Source organism: Phoca vitulina, unplaced genomic scaffold, assembly GCF_004348235.1.
Source record: "Phoca vitulina isolate PV1807 unplaced genomic scaffold, GSC_HSeal_1.0 scaffold9, whole genome shotgun sequence".
NCBI lineage: Eukaryota > Metazoa > Chordata > Mammalia > Carnivora > Phocidae > Phoca > Phoca vitulina.
In genome coordinates, this window is record NW_022589712.1 from 22082830 (window position 1) to 22105173 (window position 22344).

The following is a 22344-nucleotide window of genomic DNA, read 5'->3' on the forward strand; positions in this document are numbered from 1 at the left end:
TGTGCTCTCTCTCTCTCTGTCAAATAAATAAAAATAAAATCTTTAAAAAAATAATAAAATAACACACAAAATACCAGGTATTAGTTTAGAAATTAATATACTCATACATATTTCATGAAACAGTTTTATTTAAACTCCCCACATGTAATTTTGACATCAGGGTCTTTGTCATCACTGGAGGCACCTGGGGATTAATATGGTTTTCTAGAGCAAATCATGGTCAATTCTGTGGTGTTTGAGACACAGCATTTTTAGAATCCAGATGTGATTCTGTCTCTGGAAACATTTCCTAAATGTCACAAGAACCCATGTAACAGCTGTTTTTTTTTTCAATTGTGCACTGTAATCATCACTATGTAATCACTTAATATGTTTATTTTAAGGTAACCTTTCAAATGCTTTTTCATAACACCATCTAACACTTGGAATTGTGAGTCATAATCCCAGGAAAAATTACTGCTGCTCTATTAATTGACTTTGCCTTGAAAATTTTTCTCAACTGAATCAGTCAGAAGACCTCTCTAACAACCCAAACTAGCATTGATTCAAGCCATTTCAGGCCAATGTGCCTTCTCCAAACAGAGGGCAACCATATGCCCAGTTGGCACGGGACAGTCCTAGTTTAACATGTTATCCCCATGTAATTGTCAGTAAAACCAGTTTAGATAATTAATCATATCATCAAGTACCAGTGTGTTGTACCAACGAAAGTGAGAGAACCCCCCTAATAAGGACTTAGGAGGATTCGGATATGAGGTCCCTCTGTCTTTTCTGAGGGATATGTGGGGTTGGGGAGCCCTGTCTCACCTTTAAGCATAAACAGCCTTTCTCATGAGCTCTCACAATACCCTCCCAAGTGGCTTCTCTGCTTTCAGCATGTCCCCCTCAGTTCAGCTTCTACTGTGCTGTCTCTCTCCTGCTTATGACCTACAAGATTCCCCACTGACTACAGGATTCTTTCCAAGCTCCTGATGTGGCTTACAATTCCCTCTTTTACTGGATTCCCTTTTGCTTCCTAAAACTCTTTTCCTGCCATTCCTTATATGCTAGAGTGAATCATAGCCCCCCCATATGTCCACGTCTCAATCCCTGGTACCTGTGCATATTACCTTATACAAAGGGACTTTGCAGATGTGATTAAGTTAAGGAGCTTGAGATGGGAAGTTATCCTAGAATTACTCAAGTGAGTCTGAGGTAAATACAGCGGTCCTTTGAAGAGGGAGGCAAGGACAGTGAGGAAATAGGAAATGGGAGGGAAGTCAGAATCATAGGAAAAGGTGATATGATGACAAAAGGAGAGATTGGAGTCTTTCACTTTGAATATGAGGGAAGGAGCCACAAGGCAAGGAACACAGACCCAAAGTAGAAGATGAAGGCAAGGAAACAGATTCTCCCCTTCAGAGCCTCTGGAAGGAGCCAGCACTGCCGACACCTTGACTTTAGCCCAGTAAGACTGAGGTGGATTTCTGACCTCCAGAACTGTAAAGACAACAGATTTATTGCCACCATGTTTAAGGCCACCATGTTTGTGGTAATGTGTTATAGCAGCCATAGGAAATACTACATGCTACTTAGTATTTTATGTTCTGGCAACCTCTGTTGGCCTGACACTCCCCACCAATCATGCTCTTTCCCACTTCTGCTGTTCGGCTGTTATCTCTGCTGCCTGGAATGCCCTTCCTGCCCTCACCGCCCTTTCTCCCTCCAGCCACCATTTGCTTGGTCAAATCCTATTTGTCCATCTGACTCAGCTTGGACATTCCCACTGACCTCCACCTAGGAGGGGTCTGTACCCCTCTTCTGGTTCACACAATCCCATTCACATTTCCCTAGCATTTCTTTTACCAGAGTTTACTAAAATCGTCTGATTGTCATCTCCAACTGTCCAAGAAGGGACTGTGTGAGGGGACTGTGTCTTATTTATTTATTTATTTTCTATCTTTGTCTTCAGTAGGCACTCAATAGCTGTTGAATTAAAAAAAAGAATTTAAATAACTTAATTAACAAATATTTCTTGAATAAGAAACACTGGGTTATTCCTTGCCCATTTCCAAGTGATTTGAGGAAGAACTACCTATGTTCACTATGGTATTATGCATCATCCTAGAAGAAATTGTGATTTGCTTTAGTTGGAGAGATCCTACGAATCAAAATGGAAGAATTCTGGGTCTTTTTCATCCTCCATTGAGAGGGCTTTCTGGAATCTTGGCCCAGCCATAGATGTTTAGTGTACTAGAGGAAGCGTCACCTTCAAATGGACTCATTCACCTGGGTCTAGAGGTCCAGGCTCTAAGCTTTCTTGGGTAATGGGAGCTGAAGTTCAAATCTCTGTGTACCAGAAATGTCTCACCTCACACTTTAGCCCAACTGAACTGTGCTTTTCTTCAGACAGGTCTTCTTGTCTTGACACCTTCGCTAACTCCCTTTCCTCCTCCTAGAATGCTGTTTTCCCTCAATTTCCATGTGTTTATATTTCAACCTACCCATCCACGGAAGTACAGCTTTTAAAACTATCCCAAATCCTGGTTGGTCATTTCACAGTTCAGATGAGAGGATATGAGTAAATCAGCCCAATCCATCACTATCATGAAGCAACTGAAGGTCAAGGTCCTCCAAGATGGAGCCAACATCTTTCTCTACAAAGGAGAGCACATTTTCAGAGGAAAGCAAGCACAGCTTTAACATGGTGGTGAAATCTGCCATATAGGCCTCTGAGTGTTCTCTTGTGTATATTTTGTGGCCCATTATGGTAATTTCTTCTCCTCTTTACCTTCTTTGTAACTGGGCGATTATACTGCTAATCCCTGGGTACTATAATTTGCATTGCAATATGAGGCTCCATTTGATGCTTGCAAATTATGGGCCCAGGGCTGAAGCTCTGATGTGGGAATTGCTTCCACATAAGTCAGAAGAAGTTACATATACATGAGTGCAGCTCTGGGAATAAAGAACCTCTTTTCATAATCACAATTTAATATTTAAAAATAAAACCTCAGCTACAGAAAAATAATAGGAGCAGGCCCACCATAAAAGGAAGAGAACTGAAATGAAGTACTCTCATAAAAGTTTCATAAAATACAACCACACACATATTATACACTGGGGAGAAATGCCATAAAATTTCTACACTGGAAGAGGCAATGTTCCTTCAATCTCTTTTCCTGTTCAACAGGATTTGGCCTGAATTCTGAAGTTCCTACAGGTGAGTGGTGACAAGCATGATGGCATTTCAGAAGAAAGAAGTTACAGTCACTGGGCTGGGAAGATGGGAAAAGAGAAATGGGCTCCATCCAGGGAAATCAGAGGGTATTGGTATCAGAGGACATGGATTTTCATATAGATGTGTTCTCCCTAACTCAGGTTTTAGAGGAATGCATAGTTTCTGTTGATCGTGAATTCAGGATAAAGCATGGTAGGCTGAGGAAGGGAAGTTTCTCTGGAGGTAAGAGGACCTGAGTTCTAGTCTCATGTCACCTTTTAATTGCCCAGCAACCTTTGAACAAGACCTTGTTTTTTTTTCACCTATTTATTATGGAGGTTGAACGTGGATATCTTCAAGGTCCCTTCTATATTTAATATTCTAATTCTGTCATTTAGTGCTCATGGTGTATGAAGACTAGTTTAATCAGGATCACATCATAGCCACCAAGGCAAAATCTCTACCTGGACAATATTATTCCAGCATTGACCTACATAAGGGAGTTAGTGAAATACCACATCCAGACCCTGGTAGTTGGCCCATCTCTGTTTTGTTGGTTTGGGCACAATGCATTTTATTCTGCCCCCAAAATCTTCTATAGAGTTAATTTCTCTATAGAAGACATGAATGAGTGTGTGTGTGTGTGTGTGTGTGTGTGTGTGAGAGAGAGAGAGAGAGAGAGAGAAAGAGAGAGAGAGAGATAGGCAGAGAGAGAGACCGAGGAAGAGTGAGTATACTCTCAGAAGTAGTGTTGGATACATAGAATTGGCAAACCATGGGCAGACAGGTGAAAATGAGGCTGTCTTGAGCCAATCTGTTCACAGAAAAATAGCAACCAAAAAGGACTGATAATTGTAAATAACCCTCAGATAATGCTCTGTTCTCTGCACTTTAGCTATTGTCTGTGTTTAAATAAGATTTTTTTTTGGAGAAAAGCAATTTCAGGTCCTAGAAAATTCATTGAATGAAATTATTTATTTAAAAATTGTGTATGACAAAGTTCTTCTAATTTTCAATTAAGGTCTACTTATTTCAAAAACTATCCAATAAAATAAGTTATGATAAAAATTCCAAGGCTGCTGCCCTAGGACCCAGAGACTTTCTTGACTTTTATTATGAAATTTGAGCCATATGGAATTTTACATAAAGTAAACTGGTAGGGACAACTTACAATGACAATTAAATCTTATTTTCTAGTCATTTGACCTATTTGGGGGCAGCATGGTAGAAGAAAAAAAGTGCAGACTTTGCAGCGAGGCAACACTGGGCTCAAATCCCAGCATTGTCACTTTTTTTAAAAAAGATTTATTTTATTTTTTAAAAGATTTTATTTATTTATTTGTCAGAGAAAGAGAGAGCGCACAAGCAGGGGGGAGCGGCAGGCAGAGGGAGAAGCAGGCTTCCCGCCGAGTAAGGAGCCTGATGCAGGACTCGATCCCAGGACCCTAGGATCATGACCTGAGCTGAAGGCAGATGCTTAACCAACTGAGCCACCCAGGTGTCCCTTTATTTATTTATTTTAGAGAGAAAAAGAGAGAGAGCACACACGTGTGAGTGGGGGGGGGTGAGGGGGGAAGAGCAGAAGGGGAGGGAGAGGGAGGGGGGAAAGAATCTCCAGCAGACTCTGAGCTGAGCACAGAGCTGACATGGGGCTCTATCTCACGACCCTGAGATCATGACCTGAGCTGAAACCAAGAGTCGGAAGCCCAACCAACTGAGCCACGCAGGCGCTCCTTGGCATTGCCACTTCTTATGTGACCTTGGGTGAGTTCTGTAATCTGTCTAAACTTCAGGTTCTTAAGGAATGGTTGTGAAAGTTAGAAATAATATATTTAAATACACAGTGAATAGAACTTGATAGGAACTAGAAGATAGTAGCTGATGTTACTCCATGCAGTTGACCTGGCCTGTTGCAGAACTCCCAGCTACACATCTGCACACAGGATGGGAAAACCCAATATATCCCAGGAATAGCCATGAGAGCAGGCTTTCTCCTTATTGAAGTAGAGGACCATGGAGGAAGCCCTGCTGATATGAACACACGTTCATACACGAATCATGTTTAGTTACATGAAATGTAGCTAAAACTGTCAAGCAGTCACTCCATGGTCATGGGTAACTGGGCTACGATGGGCTCACTCACTCCCATTCTAACTCCACTGTCCTTGTGAATGCTCCCCAGCCCCCACCACTTTCTGTGTTCTCATTGGAAAATCTAATGACCACTTCTGAAGGAGGTCCTTACCTGCATGAGGTGGGAAGCTGGCCTGGAGCTGTCTAGAATCGCTTCAAAAAACATGCAGAAATAACAGAGAACCCAGTCTGAGAGAAGTGCTAAGAAATTTGCCAACACAAAAGCCCTGGCCCCTGAAAAGAGGTCCCGTCATGCCCCGCTCAGAATACTCCAACAGCTTCTCATCATTGTAAAAAACAACAAAACAAACAAATAGACAAAGAGAAAGAGAAATGAAAATGCCTCAGTCTGGTCTACACAGTCTGACAGGATCTCATCCCTGTCTGTTTTCCACCATTCTGTCCTCGCTCTGCTCTGGCCACACTGGTCTTGCTTCAGGTCCTTGCATTCCTGTTCCTTCTGCTTGCAAAGCTCTTCTCTGGATCTTTGCCTGGCTCACTCCTTTGCTACATTCAAGCATCTTCTTGAAAAGGTTCCCCTGCCACTGTGGGTAAAAGAGCCGCCTCCACTTTCCCTCCCTTTCTCTTTCCCTTCTTCCCTACCTTCTTTCCCTTCCCTCCTCCTATATCCTTATCTCCTACCCTCCCTTATTCTTGTTATTCATTGCACTTACCATTACTGGGACTTTATTTATTTATTTTTCTTATTTTCTTTTCGTTGTCTTTCTTGCCCACATATTTTTTTAAGTCTCATGGGTGTAAAGGGTTTGTGTCTTGTTCATGGCTGTATCTTGATTGCTTACAACATTGCCTGGTATGTAATAGGCAATCAATATTGTTACATGGGTGACTAAATAAACAGAGGAGCGAGTGTTGGTCATCAAAAAGATGTGACTGCTGGTTGACCCATAAGCTGGATCTAGGTGACCTGAGGCTGCTCACTCCCTGCCCTGTCCTTGGAATGTGGGTTCTGCATGCCTTTCCTGCTCCCAGAGGTTTCTCCAAGGACACAGTCTTGAGGTAATGATGGAGTATTGCGAACACCTGCACAGTATACTTGCTTGAACCCAGTTAAGGCCTCTCTCTACATAAACTTCAAAAATTTGGAAGGTGGATGCGGGGATCCATTCATCTTGCTGTCACCAAGACAAACCTCATATGTAAGTTCCCTTTGCTTATTAAAACTGCCACCTACCAAGCTGGAGTGGTCTGCATCTTTCTTCGGTTTCTCCCTGTACTCTGAATGTGGGGTTCAAATTCAGATCACACCAGGGAAGCTCCCAAGAGAATTGAAAACCAACAGCAAGAGACTAGATTTTCTCTCCTACTAGGTCATAACTTTCCAACACTAGGATGCTGGAATGTTTTCTAAGTGCTATTAGGTTTGGAATTGTAATGAATTCTTATATTCAGTTTGTTGATTTACATTGTTTAAGCCGCCATGTTTGCGGTAATGTGCCTTACTGCATACTTTATGTTCCAGCAACCCCTGTCTGCCTGACACTCACCACCAATCACGCTTTCCTGCTTCTACTATTTTGTTGCCATCCCTGCTTCCCAGGATGCCCTCCACACCCCTCACCTTCATTTCTCCCTATTTGCCCATCTGACTCAGCATGGACATTCCCACTGACCTCCACACTTACATCCACCTAGGAAGGGTTAAGTATCTTCCAAAATTACCGCAGCTACTAAATGGCAAAGCCAAGATTTAAGCATAGATGTATGCATTGATGCTACCATATGTATGTATTTATTTATGCCATGTAAATTATGTGATTAAATCATTTCATGTTTATTTTCAAAAAAGTTTATAATTAAAATATAACCTTTTTCTATTCCTTATAAAAGGCTGGCTTTTGGGAGAAAGGATGACAATCAAGGAAAGATGTCAACAATTTTTAGAACTAAGAAAGGAGATTTTATTTGTCATCAAATGTAAACGCAGGATATTTATTTAATACCAGGTTAATAAAACTATATGAGGATGTTAGGAGAGGGAAAATGTCTGCGGGCGGGAATTGTAAGTGTAAGAGGCCTAATCCCTCATTGCTGTAGTAGGAAGTCAATAGGAAAAAATGGGAATATCAAGAAAAAAAGGTTAAAACTTGTGTTAGAAACATGGAGGTAAGTAACAGGAGATATAGGCAAAAGAGTTGAAAGTAGTGAGTCGTGTAACAGGACTTGAAGATGGGGAGGGTTGGAGCCTTACAGTACACTTGACTCAAAATTAATTTGAGTATTATCCTGATGCAAAATAAAATAAAACAAATGCATGTACATTGTAGATAACTTAGAAAATACAAATTAGTTTAGCAAGAATGAAGATTATCTCTGAAAATTATCACCACTCAAATTTAGCCATAATAAACATTTTAGTCTGTTTTCCTCCAATAAATATTTTTGTTAAATAAATATATTTATATATGTTCACATACCTATAAAAAAAGGATTCTTTTTTAAAAATACTTAATATTGGGGCTCTCATGGGTGGCTCAGTTGGTTGTGTCCAACCCTTGATTTTGGCTCAGGTCATGATCTCAGGGTTTTGAGATTGTGTTCCATGTCAGGCTCCACTCTGGGTGTGAAGCCTGTTTAAGATTCTCTCTCTTCTTCTTCTGTCCCTCTCCCCCATCCCCCTCTCCCTCCCTAAGACAAAACCAAAAACAAACAAACAAACAAACCCCCCAAAACAAAAAAAACACCCAACAAAAAAACCCTTAATATAATCACAGGTATTATTTTATGTGATTAAAACCTTTTCCTATTTTTTTGTTTAATATTCATTTGTATGGATATTATATAATTAACCATTTTCCTACTGTTGGACATTTAACTTTTAAAATGTATTACTTCAAAAAAAAGTATTACTTCATTTAGTCATTATAATAGTACTATGAGTTACTTCTCATTATAGTCCTCTTTTTAATAAAAGGTACCTTGAAAAGATAATGTGCCTTTATGGGCTGAGTATGTGCCCCCCGCTTTCATATGTTGAAATCCCAACCCCCAGCACCTTAGAATGTAACTATATTTAGAGAGAGAGCCTTTAACAGGGTAATTAGGTTAAAATGAGGTCATTCGGTGGGCACTACTCACCATGACTGCTGTCCTTATAAGAAGAGGAAATCAGGACTCATACAGGAACAGAAAGAAGACCACGTGAGGATGAAGGGAGAAAAAGAATCATCATCAATAAGGCCTCAAAAAGAACCAATCCTGGTGACACCTTGATCTCAGACTTCTAGCCTCCAGAACTGTAAGAAAATAAATTTTTGTTGGTTAGGTCACTAAAACTGTGGTACGTTATTTTGGTAGCCCTAGCAAACCAATGCATGTGCTAAGGTCATGTCACCATTGAGGTCTAAATCTGGGTACAAAATGCAAGTCTTTTGACTCCATACACATACATACATGAAGATACACACATTCAGCTTCCCTGATAGTCACGATCAGTACACAAGTTGATACTCTCATCTCCCTTTGCTTTTATTTCCATTCTTCTCTCTACCTCTTAGAATGTTTCCAAATTCTCCTTCTTCTTTCCTTCGTTCTATTCTTTCCTTTGGAAACACTTGGGTAATTTTTCTTTCCATAAACATTGGTTTTGGGAGACTCACAGATCTACTCTTTATGTCCTGACTTGTAAATCTCTAACCATCTTATGTTCTGTCTCCTCAATTTGTTCTTCAAGCCACATTTTGGTTAAGAACATATGCCACCCAAGCTCTTGGTTGCTATTGGGGATAGACGGAGCAACAAACTCCACAGCTTGATGTAGTCTGGAGTCTGACTCAAGATTTGATGTGATTAAAAAAAAAAAAAAGAAAAGAAAAGAGTAATTGGCCTGGGATGTTCTTGACTTATAACTATCATAATTTTTACCTAGTTTCTCCTTGTTACACGCTCCAGGCATTATTCCCTCCCCACCCCCAACAAAATCCCACCTTCTCCAGGATCCTATGATCAACAAAAATAAGTAACATTTTTTGTTTGGAGCAATTCTTGCCTTTATTTATTTATTTTAAAAGATTTTATTTATTTATTTGAGAGAGAGAATGAGAGAGAGAGAGAGAGAGCATGAGAGGGGGTGGGTCAAAAGGAGAAGCAGACTTCCTGCTGAGCAGGGAGCCGATGAGGGACTCGATCCTGGGACTCCAGGATCATGACCTGAGCTGGAGGCAGCCGCCTAACCAACTGAGCCACCCAGGTGCCCTTGCCTTTATTTAAACAGACACTAAATAATTATAGACATACTTAGCATTTAAAGGGTGTGTTTCCTTTTAAGTCCTTAAAGCACGAGTTCACATTCATGCTTCCAATGGAAAAATAGATTTCACAGAGAAGAATCCAAGAGAACAATAAAATTTGAAAATCTCAAATCTTGACTAGTTCTGGCAAATAGAAATGGGACAGGTGGTTTCATCCTCCTGGAATCAATATTTTATTCTAAAGAGAATGGAAGTCACTCTGGCTTAGAAATGAGGAGGGTTTGAATTCTTCTTTCTTGAAGTGCAGATGTGAGTTATGTATATTTCCTGGGTAGTCACTCACCATTGGCAGATGAGTTGACGTTCAGAGGTTAGTTGTGCCCTGCATCTAGTTTCCAGGCTCACAGATTTAAAATATCTTGACAATGACAATGAGAATTGATGATGAGGGTTGCTAGACACTGAAGATTTTTTTGGAGTTGCTGTTCTTGTATCCTGGAATCTACTTTCTTGAAAGTCTTCAAAAATTTGATATTTCCCTAGTGGTTTTCTAAAGGCAGAGAAATAGATTTAAGTGGTCTCTCAAGATCCCTTTGAGCCTCATTGAATCTGAGTTTCCTACCTATCCTGCCGGCCACCAGGTGGTATCAACCATTAACCACAGGAAGTGCCATGGTCCATGAAACAGTAATTAATGAAAGGCTTAGCCAAAGTTGTCATGGGATCCGTTTACCTTTTTCTCCTCAGATGTTTTAAATGTGTTAGAATTAAGGTGAGGGATGTCTACAACATTCAGAGAATTGATCTGCAAAAAATTAAAGAGGATGTCTCTTTCTTTCATCTTTTCATTTGTATAATTTCTAATAAAGGTAAATCTGTGGAGATTCACTGGTGTGTTCTAAAGAGCTGTGATTGCAAGAGTTAAAACCTCTGTAATCTGGAATTTGAGTTAAAAACCACCACCAAATTACAAAGGTGCCAATCATCCTTCTTTTAACCATGCAGATGAAATATAATCCCAGTAGAGTTTTTCTTAGAACTCATTGGGATGCCCGGGAAAAGTAATATGAAGAATCCAAAATGTGTATGGGTGCATAAAATAATGAGCGTGTTTTTATGTGTTTCAATTCAGTTAAAAATTTTCACTCCATGAATATGAAAGTAAGCTTCAAGCTGGAAAATATTCCTGGATTGTATTAGGACTGCTATTTTTTTTTTCCGGTAAAGGCATATATTTTTAAAAATTGCAATTGTAAGGAGATACAGAGAATTGAAACTTGCATTGCAGTAAAATCTGGGCAACTGTATGATTAAACAGTTTTCTTCTTCCCTAGAGACACGTGAATAATAAAAATAGCCCCAGAATCATTTAGTGTAACCTTTGTTCATTCATTCATTCACTCAGCACTTCTTACTTGTGGTTGGTTTGCTTTGTTAATGCATTATTTCTGCGATCCTAATTTTACTTTCACCTTTAAATTCTAAGTATTATAATAACAATAACGTTTATGGAAATATTATTTGTGAAATTTAGAGAGAACATCTCTCTTTTTAAATATTTTTTTTGGAAGCACAAAGTTTTAATGTTTTTATATTTATTCTCCTTGTTGTTTGTTTGCTGTCATTTTCATGACCTCAAGTCCATACTGCGGGTAAAAGATAATTCGACATCCTTGGACATTCTTTTTGTGTTTAGCTTCCTGTCAGTGTACCTAGTTTGGGGGTTGCAGGTATGTTGAAAGCCCTCTACTGTTTACCAATTGGCCAAAGTTCATTTTCTTTCATATGTTTCTGGTTTTAATATTTTGAGTTTTCAGTGGGCAAAAAGTGTGGGTAATTCTCAAGGTTCTGTGTTTTCCTTTCTAGGCTGGTCTAATTTAGGAAATGGAACCCTCTCATGTTGTAAGGGGAGAGGCAAAAGCCTTCAGTTTTCCTATGTTACGGAAATCTTTGAGGTAAAATACCACATATTTGGGTCCTTGCGTTTCACATGTTGTCTTTTTTTTTTTTTTTTTAAAGATTTTATTTATTTATTTGACAGAGAGAGACACAGCGAGAGACGGGAACACAAGCAGGGGGAGTGGGAGAGGGAGAAGCCGGCTTCCCGCTGAGCAGGAAGCCCAATACGGGCTCTATCCCAGGACCCTGGGATCATGACCCGAGCCAAAGGCAGATGCAAAACAACTGAGCCACCCAGGTGCCCCTCACATATGTTGTCTTGTCTTCCCCAAAACACTTAAGCTTTTGAGGTCAGAGCTGCGTCTCATGTTTATTTTGAATTTTTCTATCTGGGTCCCTAATAGATATTCAGTAAATACTTGTTTAAGTGAAATGAACTTTTAGTATTTGATGGGATGGCAATTACCAGTGCCAAACAGTTTGTTATTAAAGTTAGTGTCCTTGGGTCATCTTGACAATCTGTATTTACCCAAAGCAATCCCTGAGCCCCAGTACATTTCTCTGTTTGGTAAAATAATTCATTCAATTATTCTCAAGCAATTCACTTTTAGTTTTCCTAATTCACATAGAACTCTGTATCAGTCTTATTTTCTTCATGTTCACAATTCTTGCTAAACTTCTGTATCTTTGTGTACTTATGTATCTTCCTGTACTTCTTTATTCCAAACTTCTCTAAGTTTCCAAACAGCTGAACTTTGGCCTTCAGAAGGATTTACCATCATTCCTCCAAAACAGTTGCTGGGTATTGTGAGCTCATTTGTCTGGAGTTTTTGACCACAATGAAGCCACTTATATTTGTTCTGGATGCTTGGCTGCCCAGACCTACATGATTATTATATTTCTTCCCATTTGAGTATACCTCAGGGTGGGAGTCGGGTTTTGGAAAGGGGTTCATATCAGTCTTCATGTGTATTCAGTTAAGTCAGAGAAATCACTCCCGAACTTAGTCTAATCAAAAAGGGGAAATTACTGGACAGTCACCGGGTGCCTCATGGAGGGGAAGAAGAACTGTGTAAGCCGGTAGTCAGATCAGCTGCAAGGGTGTCAGGCCTAGAACCAGGGGTTCAGTAACCATCACATTCCTACTGCCCTCTCCTTCCCACGTCTCATTCCTCTGTTTCCTTCTCTGGGTTGGTTTAATTTTCTCCTACTTCGTACAGGCTTTCTACATGTAGTAAAAACATATTATAAAAATATGGCTGTTTCAGACTTACATCCTTCCAGCTCTATAAATGAAAAGGCAAGATCCTGTTTAAAAAAAAAACAAAAAAAAACAGTTAAGGTTTTTGCAGTGGGGGAGGTCAGCGAGGGAGCGGGAGTTGGTGATGTAGAGAGAGACCTAATTAGAGAGAATAAGTATAAAATAAAATTAGAGGCCAAAACAAGCTCTTTGGATATCTGTTTGAGTGTTGAGTGCCCGTGGGTCAATGTGGAGGCTGGTTTGCTGTAGCAGTGGGCAAGCACTGGTGTAGACCACCGGTTTGCCTCCCCTTCCCCCCTGGGAGCATGGTTGCCATTACTTGATCCAAAACAGAAATTCATATGAAATGATATCATTTTCTACATACATCCAAGTCTCTCTTTGTAGAAGTTTCTTCTGTCACCCTGTGTTTCCCCTTTGCTAAACTTTTCATCTTTAAAAGATGTATATTTTCATTCCACTTATAAAAAAATTCTTCTAACTCTCTTCAGTGTAGTTTCTCCCTTCATCACCTCCCTGGAATCATCCTGCCAACCTTCACAATGACCTTCTAGGGGCTAATTTGTGTGGTTCCTTCTCCAACAGGTCTTCCTTGTCCTTTCGAAGACTCGACACTGCTCTTGTTACATTTTCAAAACTCGTTTCTCCTTTGTTTTCTAGGATGCCACTTTACTGTGGTTGTCTCTCTGTGTGCCTTTGCTGACTCCTATTTCCTATGTTTCCTATAAATATTGGCATTGCCAAGAATCTTGATCTTTCCTTTTGGTATTCTTCAGATTCCATTTGGATGAAATCAGAATGATTTCCAAGTATTTACTTCTAGGACATTTCTTGATCTTGCTCTTCAAATCTGTTTTTCTAATAACCATTGGACAGCTCCATTTTTATAGTCTCCAAACCCCTGAAACTCAGCATGACACACACCAAGTTCTTTCTCTTTTGTCTTCACTTCTTCCTTCTTTACTCTCTATCTGGTTCATTGATAATATCCTCCAAGGATCAGCTGGGGCAGAGATGCTGTTGTCTCTCAATATCTGTTCTCCTGTCCTTCCATAGTAATACAATTTCATATTTTTAGCTGGATTAATGACCACTCAGAATAAAGGTTACTTTCCCAATCTCTCTGTGGCTAAGTTTTGGCCATAAGAATGCAAATAGATGCATCACATGGTGGTTTTTGAAAACTTTTAAAATACTTTAAAAAACGTTAAAATAAACCTTTAAACCTTTAAAATCTTTCCTTTGCCTTTATTTTCTTTGTTTCTTCCCCCATCCTGCTGCCTGAATGTGAACATGATGACAAGAGCTTGTGTGGCCATCTTGGGCCACAAGACCGAGAGCCACACCTGGGGAATACTGAATTATATGCAGGAAGAAGCTGAGGTCTCTGCGGGCTTCGCGGAGCAGAGCCATTCATCCTAATTGCCAACTTCTGGATTTACACACAAGAAATTAAGTATCAGTCTTCTCTAGCCTTTGCTATGTTTTGTCCTTGTTATTCATAGCCAAACCTAATTCTCCCTGATAAATCAGCCAAACCCAAATCTTAGAGTAATGTTAGACTAGTCCTTCTCTTCCAACACCCACGTCCAATCAGTCATCAAGTCCTATTGAGTCTACTACTCTTGTATTTTTCTCTCTTCTTTAAGTCTCTATGTTTTCAATCCTGGCCTTCAGTTTCATTCTTGTCCAATATATGCTCCTCACTGCCCCTGGAATGAACTTTGCAAAACAGATTAAATCCCTGATTAGCCTCCTGCAATTATTCCCACGTCTACAGTTCTTAGTATGGAAAACTCTTCATGATCTGGGTCTCACAGTTCATTTCCCACCACTCCACAAAATTGGTGACCCTCCAAACTATAGTTGTGGACCATCCCACCCTATTTCATATCTCTGTGCTTTTGTATGTGCTGATCCTACCATTTGGCGTGTCCGGTCCTTTTTCTTCCTCAAAGTTCATCTAGATCCTTTATGGAGCATTTTCCTAATTCCCAAAGGAGGAAGGGGACTGATAACTTCTCCCTTTGTGGTAGGATGAACCTTATATGTACATTTGTACTGCAGTTTTTACTCTGTCCCATAATTACTTGTTTATATGCCTCTCTCTTTTAGACTGTGTGCTTTTTGATGATAGAAACCACATCTCTCCTTTTATCATTAGCATCTAACCCAGGGTCAGGCACATGGTAAGTGTCTCTCTACATCCACCTTCGCACTCCATCTGTATTAGTTCTTATTGCTGCTGTAACAAATTAGCACAAACTTAGTGGCTTCAAACAAAGCAAGTTTATTATCTTAGAATTCTGGATATGAGAAGTCTAAAATGTGTTGGCTGCATTCCTTTTAGAGGGTCTGAGGAGAATCCATTTCCTTGTCTGTTCCAGCTCCTAGAGGCTGCTCACATTTCTTGACTCATGGCCCCCTTCCATCTTCAAAGACGGCAGTGGTGGTCAAGTCTCAACATTGTATCACTCTGACTCTGACTCTCCTAGCCTCCCCTTTTCACTTATAGGGACCCCTGTGGTGACATTGGGCCCACCCAGAGATTCCATGATAATCTCCTTATCTCTCCCCATCTGATTAGCCACCTTAATTCCATTTGCAACCTTAATTCCCCTTTGCTACATGACATAGCAAATTCAAAGTCTCGAGGGATAAGGACAAGGACATTATTCTACCTACCACACCATGTCAAGTCTATCCTTACCAAACTGGCCATCAGAAAGGTCTATTAAAAACATTTGTTAGATAACATCACAGCTCTGCTGAAAACCTGCCAGTAACTTCTGCTCTCAGTTAGTTAGGGTAAAAGTCCTTGTAGTAATACTTCTTACTTTTACATTGTCTGACCCTCTTCATGCTCCCTGACCTCTGGCTTGCTCTGTCCCAGCCAATTCCAAACATACCAGGACAATCTTGCCTCATGGCCTTTTCCTCAGATAGCTATGTGGCTCACTCCCCCATTACCTGCAGGAATCTGATCAAATCTCAACTTACCAGTCACTTGCTTGACAAAATTATATAAAACAGCAACTCTCATTCCTCGGTCAATTCTTATTACATTATTCTGTTTTATTTTTTCTATAGTCCTTATCTTTATATGACCTACTCTATATTTACTGTTGTCATTTTTAATTTTCTTTCTTACTCAGTTGGATTTTTTGTTGTTGTTCACTGTTGTATCTCTAGTCCTTAGAAAAGTGCCCGACACAGAAAACTTTCAATAAATATTTACTGAATGAAATAAATGGATGGATGCATGTATGTATGAAGTACTGTTGCTCTATCTAGAGCTGGAAGGGGTTTACGAGGTGAAGGAAAATGGAAGGCCACTGTTAAGTTGAGTGCCTGGATTTATCTCAAATCTATTTATTTATTTTTTTTTAGGGAAGCATCAATAGAATTCTTTTTTTTTTTAATTAATTTATTATTTTGGATGTAGTGTTCCATGATTCATTGTTTGTGTGTAACAACCAGTGCTCCATTCAATACGTGCCCTCTTTAATACCCATCACCAGGCTAACCCATCACCCCACCCCCCTCCCCTCTAGAACCCTCAGTTTGTTTCTCAGAGTCCATAGTCTCTCATGGTTCGTCTCCCCCTCTGATTCCCCCCTTCATTTTTCCCTTCCTACTATCTTCTTCTTCTTCTTTTTTTTTTTGTTTTTAACATATAATGTATTATTTGTTTCAGAGGTACAGGTCCGTGATGCATCAGTCCTACACAACTCACAGCGCTCACCACAGCACACACCTTCCCCAGTGTCCATCACCCAGCTATCCATCCCTCCCACACCCCACCACTCCAGCAACCCTCAGTTTGTTTCCTGAGATTAAGAATTCTTCACATCAGTGAGATCATATGATACATGTCTTTCTCTGATTGACTTATTTCGCTTAGCATAATACCCTCTAGTTCCATCCACATCATGGCAAATGGCAAGATTTCTTCTTTTTTTATGGCTGCATAATATTCCATTGTATATATATACCACATCTTCTTTATCCATTCATCTGTTGATGGACATCTTGGCTCTTTCCATAGTTTGGCTATTGTGGATGCTGGGGTGCATGTACCCCTTCAGATCACTACATTTGTATCTTTGGGATAAATACCCAGTAGTGCAATTGCTGGATCGTACAGTAGCTCTATTTTCAACTTTTTGAGGAACCTCCATACTGTTTTCCAGAGTGGCTGCACCAGCTTGCATTCCCACCAACACTGTAAGAGGGTTCCCCTTTCTCCTCATCCTCGCCAACATCTGTCATTTCCTGACTTGTTAATTTTAGCCATTCTGACTCGTTGAGGTTTTGATTTGTATTTCCCTGATGCTGAGTGATATGGAGCACTTTTTCATGTGTCTCTTGGCCATTTGGATGTCTTCTTTGGAAAAATGTTCATGTCTTCTGCCCATTTCTTGATTGGATTATTTGTTCTTTGGGTGTTGAGTTTGATAAGTTCTTTTTTTTTTTTTTAAAGATTTATTTATTTATTTATTTGACAGAGAGAGACACAGTGAGAGAGGGAACACAAGCAGGGGGAGAGGGAGAGGGAGAAGCAGACTCCCCGCTGAGCAGGGAGCCCGATGCGGGGCTTGATCCCAGGACGCTGGGATCATGACCTGAGCCGAAGGCAGACGCTTAACAACTGAGCCACCCAGGCGCCCTGATAAGTTCTTTATAGATTTTGGATACTAGCCCTTTATCTGATATGTCATTTGCAAATATCTTCTCCCATTCTGTCGGTTGTCTTTTGGTTTTGTTGACTGTTTCCTTTGCTGTGCAAAAGCTTTTTATCTTGATAAAGTCCCAATAGTTCATTTTTGCCCTTGCTTCCCTTGCTTTTGGCGATGTTTCTAGGAAAAAGTTGCTGTGGCTGAGGTCGGAGGGGTTGCTGCCTGTGTTCTCCTCTAGGATTCTGATGGATTCTGTCTCACATTTAGGTCTTTCATCCATTTTTGAGTCTATTTTTGTGTGTGGTGTAAGGAAATGGTCCAGTTTCATTCTTCTGCATGTGACTATCCAATTTTCCCAACACCATATGTTGAAGAGACTGTCTTTTTTCCATTGGACATTCTTTCCTGCTTTGTCGAAGATTATTGATCATAGAGTTGAGGGTTCATTTCTGGGCTCTCCATTCTGTTCCATTGATCTATGTGTCTGTTTTTGTGCCAGTACCATACTGTCTTGATGATGACAGCTTTGTAATAGAGCTTGAAGTCCAGAATTGTGATGCCACCAGCTTTGCTTTTCTTTTTCAACATTCCTCTGGCTATTCAGGGTCTTTTCTGGTTCCATAAAAAATTTAGGACTACTTGCTCCATTTCTTTGAAAAAAGTTGATGGTATTTTGATAGGGATTGCATTAAATGTGTAGATTGCTCTAGGTAGCATTGACATTTTCACAATCTTTGTTCTTCCAATCCATGAGCATGGAATGTTTTTCCATTTCTTTGCATCTTCCTCAATTTCTTTCATGAGTATTCTATAGTTTTCTGAGTACAGATCCTTTGCCTCTTTGGTTAGATTTATTCCTAGGTATCTTATGGTTTTGGGTGCAATTGTAAATGGGATCGACTCCTTAATTTCTCTTTCTTCTGTCTTGTTGTTGGTATATAGGAATACCACTGATTTCTGTGCATTGATTTTATATCCTGCCACTTTACTGAATTCCTGTATGAGTTCTACAGTTTTGGGGTGGAGTCTTTTGGGTTTTCCACATAAAGTATCATATCATCTGCAAAGAGTGAGAGTTTGACCTCTTTGCCAATTCAGATGCCTTTTATTTCTTTTTGTTGTCTGATTGCTGTAGCTAGGACTTCTAGTACTATGTTGAATAGCAGTGGTGATAGTGGACATCCCTGCCGTGTTCCTGACCTTAGGGGGAAAGCTCTCAGTTTTTCCCTGTTGAGAATGATATTCGCTGTGGGTTTTTCATAGATGGCTTTTATGATATTGAGGTATGTACCCTCTATCCCTACACTCTGAAGAGTTTTAATCAAGAAAAGATGCTGTACTTTGTCAAATGCTTTTTCTGCATCTATTGAGAGGATCCTATGGTTCTTGTTCTTTCTTTTATTAATGTATCACATTGACTGATTTGCAGATGTTGAACCAAACTTGCAGCCCAGGGATAAATCCCACTTGGTTGTGGTGAATAATCCTTTAAATGTACTGTTGGATCCTATTGGCTAGTATTTTGGTGAGAATTTTTGCATCCATGTTCATCAGGGATATTGGTCTGTAATTCTCCTTTTTGATGGGGTCTTTGTCTGATTTTGGGCTCAAGGTAATGCTGGCCTCATAAAATGAGTTTGAAAGTTTTCCTTCCATTTCTATTTTTTGGAACAGTTTCAGAAGAATAGGTATTAATTCTTCTTTAAATGTTTGGTAGAATTCCCCTGGGGAGCCATCTGGCCCTGGGCTCTTGTTTGTTGGGAGATTTTTTTTTTTTTTTAAGATTTTATTTATTTATTTAACAGAGGGAGCGTTAGTGAAAGCAGGAACGCAAGCAGGGGGAGTGGGAGAGGGAGAAGCAGGCTTCCTGCGGAGCAGGGAGCCCAATGTGGGGCTCGGTCCCAGGACCCTGGGATCATGACCCAAGCCGAAGGCAGACGCTTAATGGCTGAGCCACCCAGGCACCCCTCTTGGGAGATTTTTGATTACTGCTTCAACTTCCTTAGTGGTATGGGTCTGTTCAGGTTTTCTATTTCTTCCTCGTTCAGTTTTGGTAGTTGATACATCTCTAGGAATGCATCCATTTCTTCTAGATTATCTGATTTTGCTGGCATAGAGTTGCTCATAATATGTTCTTATAATTGTATTTCTCTGGTGTTGGTTGTGATGTCTCCTCTTTCATTCATGATTTTATTCATTTGGGTCATTTCTCTTTTCTTTTTGGTAAGTCTGTCCAGGGGTTTATCAATCTTATTAATTCTTTCAAAGAACAATCTCCTAGTTTCCTTGATCTGTTCTACTGTTCTTTTGGTTTCTATTTCATTGATTTCTGCTCTGGTCTTTATTATTTCTCTTCTCCTGCTGGGTTTAGGCTTTATTTGCTGTTCTTTCTCCAGCTCCTTTAGGTGTAGGGTTAGGTTGTGTATTTGAGACCTTTCTTGTTTCTTGAGAAAGTCTTTTATTGCTATATACTTTCCTCTTAGGACTGCCTTTGCTGCATCCCAAAAATTTTGAACAGTTGTGTTTTCATTTTCATTTGTTTCCATGAATATTTTTAGTTCTTCTTTAATTTCCTGGTTGACCTATTCATTCTTTAGTAGGATGCTCTTTAGCCTCCATGTATTTGAGTTCTTTCCGACTTTCTTCTTGTGATTGAATTCTAGTTTCAAAGCATTGTGGTCCAAAAATATACAGGGAATGATCCCAATCTTTTTGTACTGGTTGAGACCTGATTTGTGACCTAGGATGTGATCTATTCTGGAGAATGTTCCATGGGCACTAGAGAAGAATGTGTATTCTGTTGCTTTGGGATAGAATGTTCTGAATATATCTGTGAAGTCCATTTGGTCCAGTGTGTCATTTAAAGTTTTTATTTCCTTGTTGATCTTTTGCTTAGATGATCTGTCCATTTCAGTGAGAGGGGTGTTAAAGTCCCCTACTATTATTGTATTGTTGTCAATGTGTTTCTTTGATTTTGTTATTAATTGGCTTATGTAATTGACTGCTCCCATGTTAGGCGCATAGATATTTACAATTGTTAGATCTTCTTGTTGGATAGACCCTTTAAGTATGATATAGTGTCTTTCCTCATCTCTTAATATATTCTTTGGTTTAAAATCTAATTTGTCTGATATAAGGATTGCCACCTCAACTTTCTTTTGGTGTCCATTAGCATGGTAAATGGTTTTCCACCCCCTCACTTTCAATCTGGAGGTGGCTTCACATCTAAATGAGTCTCTTGCAGACAGCATATCGATGGGTCTTGTTTTTTTATCCAATCTGATAGCCTGTGTCTTTTGATTGGGGCATTTAGCCCATTTACATTCAGGGTAACTATTGAAAGATAGGAATTTAGTGCCCTTGTATTGCCTGTAAGGTGACTGTTACTGTATATTGTCTGTGTTCCTTTCTGGTCTATGTTACTTTTCGGCTATCTCTTTGCTTAGAGGACCCCTTTCAATATTTCTTGTAGGGCTGGTTTTGTGTTTGCAAATTCCTTTAGTTTTTGTTTGTCCTGGAAGCTTTTTATTTCTCCTTCTATTTTCAATGACAGCCTAGATGGATATAGTATTCTTGGCTGCATATTTTTCTCGTTTAGTGCTCTGTCTTGTCCTTTCTGGCCTGCCAGGGCTCTGTGGATATGTCTGTTGTCAATCTAATGTTTCTACCATTGTAGGGTACAGATCTCTTCTCCCGAGCTGCTTTCAGGATTTTCTCTTTGTCTCTGAGACTTATAAGTTTTCCTATTAGATGTCGGGGTGTTGACCTATTTTTATTGATTTTGAGGTGGGTTCTCTGTGCCTCCTGGATTTTGATGACTGTTTCCTTCCCCAAATTAGGGAAGTTCTCTATTATAATTTGCTCCAATATAACTTCTGCCTCTCTCTCTCTTTCTTCTTCTGGGATCCCAATTATTCTAATATTGTTTTGCCTTATGGTATCACTTATCTCTTGAATTCTGCCCTCGTGATCCAGTAGTTATTTATCTCTCTTTTTCTCATCTTCTTTATTCTCCATCGTTTGGTCTTCTATATCATTAATTTCTCTTCTGCCTCATTTATCCTAGCAGTTAGAGCCTCCATTTTTGATTACATCTCATTAATAGCCTTTTTGATTTCGACTTGGTTAGATTTTAGTTCTTTTATTTCTCCAGAAAGGGTTTCTCTAGTATCTTCCATGCTTTTTTCAAGCCCAGCTAGTATCTTTATAATCGTCATTCTGAACTCTAGTTCTGACATCTTACTAATGTCCGTATTGATTAGGTCCCTGGCAGTTGGTACTGCCTCTTGTTCTTTTTTTTTTTTAAAGATTTTATTTATTTATCTGACAGAGAGAGAGAGACAGGAGAGAGGGAACACAAGTAGGGGGAGTGGGAGAGGGAGAAGCAGGCTTCCCGCCGAGCAGGGAGCCAGATGCGGGATTCGATCCCAGGACCCTGGGATCATGACCTGAGCCGAAGGCAGCCGCTTAACCGACTGAGCCACCCAGGCGCCCCTCTTGTTCTTTTTTTTGAGGTGAATTTTTCCATCTTGTCATTTTGTCCAGAGGAGAATAGATGAACGAGAGAACAAAATGCTAACAGGGTAACAACGACCCCAGAAAAATATACACTAAACAAATCAGCAGAGACCCAAAACTGGGGGAAAAGAAAGGGAAAGAAAGAACAAAGAAAAAAAGGATATGATCAAATATGATCAGGCTGGTGAATAGATCAGTGCCACACACTAGATTTTGGGCGTATTTTGGTCTGTTTGAAGAAAGTGCCTCCCAAAATTTTAAAGAAAGAAAAACTTATATATGTACAAAAATAAGGGTAAATACAATAAAGGGATGGAATATGAATGTAAAGATGAAAATTATAAAAGATTTTATAAAAGGAATTGATAAGATAAGAAGTTGGTTGAAAAAAGAAAGAAGAGAAATTAAAAAAAAAGAGGGAGAGAATGTGATCAGGCAGGAGCC

At 39.7% G+C, this 22344-nt stretch overlaps 1 protein-coding gene across 3 annotated transcripts in view; it reads right to left on the reverse strand.

Annotated features, from left to right (window-relative positions):
- AIG1 (androgen induced 1) overlaps positions 1 to 22344 on the reverse strand; it is a 285599-nt gene continuing 263255 nt past the window's right edge. Inside the window, exons 6-8 of one of the 3 annotated variants that reach the window (XR_004299977.1) lie at positions 8432 to 8589; positions 2484 to 2636; positions 1 to 16 (exon numbers count right to left, since the gene is read on the reverse strand). Coding sequence is in view for 1 of the 3 variants with exons in the window: in XM_032407762.1 (XP_032263653.1) it covers positions 8525 to 8589 (65 nt within the window). In the remaining 2 variants the exon portion in view is untranslated. Of the gene's footprint in view, positions 17 to 2054; positions 2637 to 8265; positions 8590 to 22344 lie in introns of those variants that run through there. The other 2 variants (XR_004299976.1, XM_032407762.1) reach the window with 2 other exon arrangements.